At 37.9% G+C, this 10,108-nt stretch overlaps 1 protein-coding gene and 1 long non-coding RNA gene across 2 annotated transcripts; both read right to left on the minus strand.

The window, feature by feature from the left end:
• Window positions 1-737: 737 nt before the first annotated feature.
• On the minus strand, window positions 738-10,108 carry LOC104590032 (Plasma-membrane choline transporter family protein). The gene is made up of 3 exons (XM_010248540.3): window positions 8,838-10,108; window positions 1,314-1,662; window positions 738-1,143 (listed from the first exon to the last, which is right to left on the minus strand). The coding sequence occupies exons 1-3, from the start codon at window positions 9,902-9,904 to the stop codon at window positions 883-885; spliced, it is 1,677 nt and encodes a 558-aa protein (XP_010246842.1). The 5' UTR covers window positions 9,905-10,108; the 3' UTR covers window positions 738-882.
• On the minus strand, window positions 7,372-8,168 carry LOC148791195 (uncharacterized). Its single transcript, XR_016076350.1, has 4 exons — window positions 8,058-8,168; window positions 7,827-7,885; window positions 7,639-7,729; window positions 7,372-7,510 (listed from the first exon to the last, which is right to left on the minus strand). It is a non-coding gene; the product is annotated as an uncharacterized LOC148791195 (long non-coding RNA).

Below are 10,108 nucleotides of genomic sequence, written 5' to 3' on the forward strand. Positions count from 1 at the left end.
TTCTTGTTGTAAATGTTATTAAATACACACAAACATACATATACTTATAAATGTATAAGGTCCAACCGTCCAACGCACTAAAGATAAACAATTAAACAACAACCGAACCTGGGCAGCTGGTCTCTTGTTCAAAAATAATATTCTTTTTTTTTTTTTTTCTCTCTCTAGTGATTCTACTTCTATGATCTATGCTTTTTTGGTACACCTTGGGAGTTGGGATACTTTTAGCTTAGCAAAATGCAAATATAAAGGGGCCCAACCCAATCTCTCTGTTCAACAAGACTGAAGCATTGTGGGCCTTAAAAGCCCATTATATGGGCCCATAAAAGGTAAGGTTCCTGTTTGCATTTTTTGAAGTGTGCATTCCATGGGTATGGAATATCCCTACAATGTTACTAAATTCTAATTTATAGTAATGAAAGTAGCACACGGATTATTGTCGTGTGAAAATGTAATGCACAACCCATCTTCTATTGGCATTACACGCTCTAATTGAAGCACTGCACACTGTAATTGCAATATTTGAGAAACCAGCCACAGGTTAGCAAGAGAAACTCTAACCAAATAAGTAGGTGGTGGTTTGGAGTAGTAGAAACAAGACCTGCCCCTGACCTTGCGTCGGTACTCTGTTCTTTAGGGTTTAACCGCTCACAAAGCAATGGATCAGGCTGCTTTTTTTCACCTTGTGATACTACGGTGAACCAGAGCAGTATCTATCAACTTGATGGAAACGAGGCTAAATTAATGGATCAACCTTTTTATTGCATCAGTAACAAATTAACAAACCAACCTCAAACATTGTACAATGTATAAAATGAAGGTATACACACAATTGGCCAAGTGGCCAGACAGAGTAAAACAACAGAATAATTGAACACGTATTCATACAAATGGGGTTCTGGTGGCCAAGGAAGGCCTACTGTCTCTACTGATGGGTAGGTGGACATACACCTCATGGACATCCTGTTTAAAAACCTCTCCCCTGTCTCTATCTATGGCATAACACACGTACACGGTGTCAATCACATTTTCCAGCACATGCACAAAGAAGCCCAGCACCACTATGAGCAGCACCCATGCGAGAACTGCCACTAAGTATGAATCTACGCCAAGATTGCTGGCTGCCTTTAGAATGGCACAAACCTGTTTAAACAGATTAAAAAGTTAGAAGAATCCAGAATTCAGGGATGCCAGGGAAATCAAAGGTTCCATATTTGGACAGTTGATCGGATGATTTAGGATCATAACAAAGCTCAGAGGAAATTATTCCAGTAAAACTCGGAGTAAAGATTGACCATAGAGGCACTACTCACCACAATTGCGTACACTGCTGAGAGAACAAAAATGATCCCTCCCAGGATGCGAGTAGAGACAGTTTCAACAAAAACAGGAGAAAGAAGATTGCGTTTGAGAAGCTCATATGTCATCTTTGCACCAGAACAATAACCTTCTCCAGTAATTGCAACAAAATTGATGGTAAACTTGTTGACGAAGTCAACTGCTGACAATAATGCATTAACACAGCAACGGAGCATAAGGTTCATTATCCCTGTAGGAGCATCTTCTCGTCTTGCGCTATCCACAGAAGCTCTCACAACACGAACTGCTGCAATTATTAAGCCTGAGAAACATACTGTTCCGAAGGAGGGACCAAAAGCATTTCTGTGATGTTTTGCAACACAAACAGTAAGGGTGAACAGGTCAAGTTTGTTATAGTTCAATTCAGCCAAAACAATCATTTTATGTTGTACCCTTCCAACACAACTTTTTAGTTTTGATGTATAGCATGAAATTTTATTAAAAAAGATTGAAAGAGTGAAGAACTATAATTTATCAAAAAAAGAAAAAGAACGAAGAACTATAGAATTGGATCCCTCCAGCTAGGCTGGCAATGCCACCTAACCACCTCCAATAGAACTTCATCCAAGGAAAAAGAGATAGCATTGATGAACCGGCAAACATTCAAATGACATATGAAGTGTGAGCAAGAGAAACATATTGCCTTGATAACACAAATCCATATTTCTATGGAAAAAAAAAAAACAGATTTCAAAATCATCATTGCATATAAGCACCTACTGATTAAAAATGAGAAATAAATAGGGAGAATGACCGATAACCCCAGGGTCAGAATTTGTAGGCTCAAAGTACATTTGGGGTAGGTGCCAGCTCGGAATTGATGCCAATTCACGGGCGGGTATGGGTGCATAGAGTGTGGTTTTTGGACCTTCTGAATGTTTATAGCTTTGCAGTGGGAATCAGAAATCTGCATTAGGCCTGTTCGTACTTTTCCGAAATAAATAATGCTTTTGGCTTTCTTGCTAATATTTACTCCACTTGACTATAACCTCTGTAGATGTTTTCTGCAATGCCTGTTAGAGGTTCTTAGGTTCCACTGTTAGAGGTTCTTAGGTCCCTGTAGTAGTAAGGTATGCTGAATAAGTTATATTGCAACTCATTATCAGCTCCATCCTGCCTGTGTAGTTATGGTTACAAGGATTGACTTCCCTTCCATGGATTTAGGATATTTTTTATTCTATTCTATTCACTTTCCCTGTGTCTTGAAGAATGAGCTATCAAGTCCCCCATGTCCTCAATCATTTCATCCTTTAACAGACAATAGAGTCTCCAATCGGAATGGAAGAACGTGATCATTTTTCTTTTAATTTTTTAAATGATGGAAAAGAATGTATGTAGGTTTCAACATCTAGGTTGAGTATGGAGCCTTCACCTTCTTCATTTAGTGCATTCAACTTGCAATAAATCACCCTTTACCAGTGCAATGCCAATAACTAGTATTTGTTTAGCAATGATAAGTATCTGTGCAGTGCTTAAAGTTTAATTCAGTTCTCAACATTTGTGAGATGTGATTCAGTTAGGTGGCAGGCATATGCCTCATATTAGTCGCAAACTTCTTATGCCTATATGTGGCTTTTAAGAAAAAGAGGTCTGGTTCATGTTTTTGCTTAGTTCTCAAGTTCAATCAGAATGCTTATTGGAAATTAGTCGGCTGAACATAAGCAACAATTGTCATGCTTCAAATAATCTATTGGGAAAGGTATTGTCACGAAGCACCAACCTAATGCATTTAGGCCTATGTCTAATGCTTAGGCAAGTGAATCACCTAGTCACAACTTAGCATTCTAATAGAATTTGACCGAAAATGGAAAATTTGGATTCACAAGACTTAATGAGACTTTATGGTAATCCATTTGGAACCACAAAAGAAAATTAGTTTTTTTTTTTGAAAACATGTAAGAAAAATTCTAAGAAACCCATTTAGCCATAACTTCTAGAATGAATATCCATCATTTTAATATTGGCAAAAAAAAGGATATCCGTTTTAATAGTACAATTCAACTTAGACATAGCCCTTTATATTCGAATGCACATCAATAAAGATAAATTAAGTAAATAATGTTGGCAAGCATACCTTCTAGCTTTCTTGAAACATTTACTCTGGCCCCAACAAGAATATTATTAGATTTTCCCTTGGATATGGTACAAAAGTTTACACTGTGTCTGAGACATCATACTGTGCATACGTTTCTAAAACATTGGCCTTGCTACCAAACCTATGGTTCTAGCATATGAATTGGACATCCTAAGGTTATGTCATATGAGCATTCATGTGCATAAACACTTGCAATAAATAGCAGAATTTACGACATTTCCTAAAACCCTGGACAGAGATAAAGGTACAAGTAATATAGTAATATACTTGTAGCATGCTTTTATATCTAGTTTTCTGAATCTAGATGTCACTTCTCAAGATATATCTTGCCAAACTTAACTAAAATTCTAACAAATACAAATTTCTTTTTAGTATAATTTGTTAAAGTTAAAACATACCATTTTACATATTTTAGTAGTGTTAATGCCATAGAATACATATAAAAGTGTCAACACAGCATCTGGTAAGTATCGTGTCTGACACCAGTATGCTAAGCTTGTACAGGTATCTAGGTATAATCATCACCATCATTATCATCTAAGCCTTATCCCGAGTTTATGTGGTCAGCTACATGAATCCTGTTTTGCGATTCCATTCTATTTAATGCTATATCCATTGTTAAATTATTGGCAATTAAATTATTTTTTACTACTTCTACCCATATGTTCTTTTTTGGTCTACCTCGACCCCTAGCTCTTCTAGCCCCTTCAACTTGCAACAATTCACATCTTCTTACTGGTGCAGTCGATGTTTTTCTGTGCACATGAATAAAACATCTTAATTTTAACTTCTCCCACTTTATCACCTATTCAAGCTACTCCTAGGTTCCTTTGAATGACTTCATTCCTGGTCGTATCCTTTCTAGCTTTTCCACTTATCTCAGCATATGCATTTCTGCCACATTCATTTTTCGGACATCTTTCTTGACTGCCCAATACTGCCCCATACAGCATAGCTACTGTTACAATTGTTTTATAGAAGTTTCCTTTAAATCTAAGTGGTATTTTCCAATCACATAAAACTCCAGATGCACCCTTCCATCTTGCCCATCTTGCTCTAATTCTATGGGTGACATCCTCCTCAATCTCTCCCTTGTAACGAACTATCCAAGTACAATCGCATTAAATCCCACATTTCAATATATGAAACCCATAGAAGGTACTACCTAGCATTCTATCGTCAAAGATTGGGCACCACTGTGGACAAAGAGATAAGGCAAATAGTGACCCAACATTATTCTCATAGTTTAAAAATGATAACAACAAATGCTACTATAGACAAAAAATTTTGTGCCACATGTGAACATCATAAATTGGCTAGATCTTAAAATTTAAGGTGGGATCCCAGACTTAAAAGTAACTCAAATCCAAAAGTGGGCCTTGGCCAAGCCCAATTCTACAAAACAAGGTTTTGACTCAATGGACTCAAGTGGGATCCACTAAAAGAGTCCCTAAACTTCCTGAGTTATCTAGAAAGAAATTTAGATAAAAAGATCCAGTTGAGCAAATCCTATTCAAGATGGTTACTCTAACGTTAACTCTTAAAGATAAGGAGAAAATCTTGTCTCCTAATCACATGGTCCCTGTAAGTTGAAGGTGATTAGCTGAAACTCCAACAGATAAGCTTTCGCTAGAAAGGTTAAGACCATCTAAGACTCTCTCAACACACTTCTATAAAAAGGATCTCATTCACAAGGAAAAGACCTTTTTCCAACCCAAAGAGATTTTTGAGAGAACAAGAAGAGAGCTCCAGAGACCTTCATCTACAAAAGACCTCAAGAATTCTTCATCACTAGAAGCCTCAAAGTTCTTCACCAACTCAAAAAAAATCCTTGGTATTCCTCTACAGAGATCTCTAAGGTGCAAATCTCCAAAGAAAAGAATCAAAGGTTTTTTCATTAAAAAGAAATTAAATCTCAGAGATCTGTATTCCATTCTATTAAATATCAAAAATTGATATTTGTCATGAAGGAAGAGTGGTGGCTTTGTACTCAGGACCACTGGAGCAGGTGATGCACTAACAACAGAAATGGTTAGCTTATTGCAAGGCTTAAAATTTGCTAAACAGTATGGTTTCCACAATCTAGAAGTGGAAGGGGACTCTCGGGTGGTCCTCTCTTGGACAAGAGGCAATACACAAATCCCTTGGGTTTTCTGGCACAAATTTAGGGAGATTGGGACTTAATAAGGGGCTAAATGTTTCCTTTAAATGAGTGAGAAGAACAACAAATGGAATGGTAGACATTCTAGCCAAACAAGGGGCCTTAAGACAACAGTTGTTTTGGGCAAATCTATAAACTCTTGTTCTTTTGGGGTGGATTTTACACCAATCTGCTTGTAATCATTAAGTTGCATTAATAAAATTACTTTCTACTGATAAAAAAAGGTATTTGTCATCATTTCCTCTGTCTTTGGATTTTTTAGACAAGAAATTTGTGTTGACAGCCACCAAAAAAGCTTGTAGACTATGAATCCAACCACCTATCTATAAAACTAAACATACACTAAAACATCTTAGCTCCATGAGTTTAACTGTACTGAAGCCAAGCAATCTTCAAACAAGTAAATAATTGCACAATAGTGCCTGGCTTAGACACCCATGCTGATTGCATGGAACTTTGGAATACTCTGTGATTAGGAATGGCAACGAGGCAGGACAGGAACGGGGGGGCCACTCCCCATCCCTGTCCCCACGATGGGGAGTATTCCAAAGTCAACCATGAAGCACTTATTGGTGTTTGGAATTGCACAATGTCAACCATTTTGTTTTTGTTTTTAATTTTATTTAAATAATTAAAAATAAAATAGTTAAAATTTACAACCCTATTAAAAAATATTCAAATATATTCAACCATATTTTTAAAAATATTAACATGCATACATACATATATACATAGACATATATGCACATATATATATATATATATATATATAGCGGGGGTCCCCATGGGGCAGGGATTGGGGTGGGGAGTGCTCTCCTCGTCCCCGCCACCGGGGATGAAAATTTTCCCATCCCCACCCCATCATGGTGGGTCCCCGCAAGGATCGGGGAAATGGGGAAAATTGCCATCCCAATCTGTGATCCAATGCCAGATTGGTGGTAGAGTAACTATATTACAATCATTAAAAATGTCCACAACTTGGGTTCTTAAAGAGTTGGTTGTCTGTTCACAACGTATTTAGAAATTATACTTTTTCTTATTGATCAAAAAAAAAATTATACTTTTTCTTCTTCCTTTTTGAGGGTAGATTTTTTTGGGGGTCCATAGTGGGTAGTCTTGTACAGTTTCTCGTTGTACAAAGGACCTTGATCAGGTTTTATTTCAATATACTATACTTTGCCTTTTTTAAAAAAAAAAGTCCACAACTTGGAGCTAATGCTAATTCTCATCAAACCACTTTGTCCACACCTTCTATACCTTTTTCTTTAATTAATACTTTACCTTTTTCAAAAAAAAAAAGTTATGTTCAAAAAATCAAGTTGAACCAATAATAGCTATACTGATAAAAAGGCTCATTTCAAATTATCAGGTTGGCATTATAAAATGCCCCTTGTCAGTCATAAACTCCATAACATGAAATCTTTGGCTCCTTTCCATACCTCAGTTTATAATACAAATATTTCTTCAGCAATAAAACCCACACTACAAAATCCACTTCAATACCCCAATGCATATTTGTTCACCAGCTAGTGGCCTAACTCAGAGTGTAGCCTGCTAGTTGCTTCCATGTGAATGTCATTTGGACAGGACACTACTTTGTGTCATTTATTTTCCTAACTTATTTGAATGAGAAAATTATCTGACCAACTTCTAGATGTTAGCCTCTATTGAAATATGTTTTTTATTTTCTGTTCTTTAGGTGTAGGATTATGTCATATTACCTTTCATTATGACTTCCCTGAAACAATAATAGATTGGGGAGCTTCCAGTTGAGTTGACTTTGGCACCCTAAACCTGTGTCATTTCTTCTCCATTTCTCTTCAAGATCTCTTCTATGGCTGGTAACATGGTATCAGAGCAACTTCAGCCATAGTATCAGAGTCAGAGCAACCATCCTTCACATAATGCAACATTATGTAAGGAGCCCCCTAGTAGCACAGGGAAAAGAAAATATGCTGGCTACGGAAACCATTAAATCATTTTTTATCCATTAGAAAAAAAAAGGAATTACAAACTACTATACCTATGCCACTGATCATATCTGGAATTCTGGATATAACCTCCCACAATAGATGAATAATATCAGCTGGAGGGGAATTAAAAGAGCGCACACGCTGTCTCAAGCAGAAAGGAAGGAAATGAGAAAAGAAAAGAACTCCTCCTCTTGAGGAGGCTTAGGCATCCTTGTGCAGTTCTGCTCGGGAGGCTTACCCCTCTTGAATTTACTACTCCTCACGCCTCCAGATAGTGGAATGCCTTGTATCGGGCCTCTGCGTTTTAAAATATTGGTCTGATTAAGTGGTGCTAATGCTTGAATGCAAGGACCATTACTGACAACATAATCCATAGAATATGCTGTTTCAAATTTGCTCATCTTCCTATTAGATAAGATGTTCCCATAAAAAATAAAAAAAGATGTTCCCATCAGGCTTAAATCGCTACCTCTGCCATTTCATAGCCAAAAATACCATCCCAAATCGTTCAACTATGCTCCAACAAGAAATACATATCACAATTGACCTACATAAAAGCAGCAAAATCTTTTAAATCCAGATCTTTACCAAGGATGGCTCAGATCCCTTTTCCTTTCTGAGCACAATCTCTTACTCTAACAGCTGAGCTTAGCTACATAAGAAAAGTCAAAGCAAAAAAACTGTTAACACCAGTCTTACTCTTACCCAATGAAACTATTGATTCACTAGGGTGCCCACCCTGAGTTTGAACTTTGAACCCAGGCATTCCTCCATAGGAGTGCCCCTAACAACTTGTTTTAAGGCACTTGGGCAACTCAGACACCCTTCCTAATTAATTTCTTAAATAGCTCATTCCCCAAATCCCTTTCATTCTCTATTTCTCCTTGGATCTTCACAATTACTTTAGGCCTTAAGAAGAGCTAAGGCTTTTCATTGTAAAGGTGAACAACTGATGAACTGAAAGGAGAACTATAATAGATTAAAAGAATAAAAAAAAAGGAGGTATTAAGCAAGTTCATAATACATCCAGATGCCATCAATCTTAAAATTCTTTTAACTATGTAGACGATCATCTAGAACTCAGGTAAGCTTCAAAACGCATGCAAGAATCTTCTCAAGTAATCAAGAGATGTCTCACGAATGGGTTACTAGGTTTTTCAAATACATAGAGTATACAAGTTCAGAGTTCTTATCATACGATTGCCATGAACAGGTTTTAAATTATGGTGGCAAGAGAGCAAGAATTTACCTCAGAGAACTCCTTATACTCCGTTTGCGAGTAGAATCATCCTTTGAGAAGTACCACTGAGCAATAGTCCCGCTAATCACATAAACTTGGGCTTCCACCATAACCGCCGCGGACCACAACATCGTAACAATTGCTAAGGTATAGTACGCGGGTACCCAACTATCTTGCTTCCAAACACAAGAATACCCTTCCGTTGATCCTTTACTTACATGCGGCTCAATCTTCCCATTATGCAGCGCAAAAACCAGGAAAACAACGATTGGCACGAAATAAGCCAAAAGCCCCAGAGTTAGACATGGTAGGACCCCAAACAACCCGAGGTTCCTCGCGAGCGCATAGGATGCAACCTCAATGATATCCACTGTCAGCCCAATTCGGTGCCAATTGGCCACAATTATCCATACAATGATAGCGATAATTAGGAAAATGAATACAAGCACCAGTATCCGATAGGCCAGCGGGAAAGCACCGCTACAACTAGAGCTAACCGTACAAGCTACAAACCAGAAGACATTGAAGAAGATGGGAATTACAACAAAGAAGGGAAGAGAAACATAGACAATCTGCTTGGCATAATGCCTGAGTAACCAAAGGAGTCCCAGAACAAAAGGCACACTGAGGACAAAAGTAATTACCAGGGTCCACGTCAAATCCCTCCAAAGATGGGAAGACGAAGCATAATTGGAGAAAGATGGGAAAGTCAAAATTTGATAAAATTCTGGGTGGGGAGAAGTTAAGGATTCCTTGACACAAGAGCTGGTATTGGAGTCGTAGACGAAGGATGAGACGTTGGAAGAGTTAGGGTTCCGGTGAGCAACGGAGAAAATGCCGAAAGCGAAGGTGGAGAGAACGAAGAGAATGAAGAGGAACATAAAGGGAAGATCTTGGAAGTGTCTAGGTCCATAGTTGAAGGTGATCTGAGGGTAGTTATTCTGCTCAGACTCGATCAAGTCATTCTGGTTTTCCTCTATAGAAGGTGAAGGGTAGGGTTTTGACAGGAGAGGTTCAGAAGGCGAGGAATCGTAGATAGCTGAAGGTTTGTTGGGTTCATCATCTGTGCTGGCCATGTATGAGAGAGGACCGAGGGAGAAGAGAAGGGTGGAGTGAAGAAAGAGAGAGATTGGAAGCTTTTATTTGCTTTGTCATTACTTATTATGGTTGACTGAAACTCTATCATCAGAAATCCAGAATGTTGTTGTTGGTTGATGAATGATGATTATGAAGGCGAAAGTACTAAAAGACCGTTGTGCTTGTTTGGAATGGCCGGTAAT

Source organism: Nelumbo nucifera, chromosome 5 (assembly GCF_055504915.1).
Source record: "Nelumbo nucifera cultivar China Antique chromosome 5, China Antique-T2T, whole genome shotgun sequence".
In the NCBI taxonomy this organism is placed as follows: domain Eukaryota; kingdom Viridiplantae; phylum Streptophyta; class Magnoliopsida; order Proteales; family Nelumbonaceae; genus Nelumbo; species Nelumbo nucifera.

Coding starts and splice junctions, on each gene's coding strand:
- LOC104590032 (XM_010248540.3), bottom strand. CDS start 9,904: ATGGCCAGCACAGATGATGAACCCAACAAACCTTCAGCTATCTACGAT. Junction 1,663..8,837: donor AGTATAAGGAGTTCTCTGAG/GTAAATTCTTGC, acceptor AAAACATCACAG/AAATGCTTTTGGTCCCTCCT. Junction 1,144..1,313: donor CAGCAGTGTACGCAATTGTG/GTGAGTAGTGCC, acceptor CTGTTTAAACAG/GTTTGTGCCATTCTAAAGGC.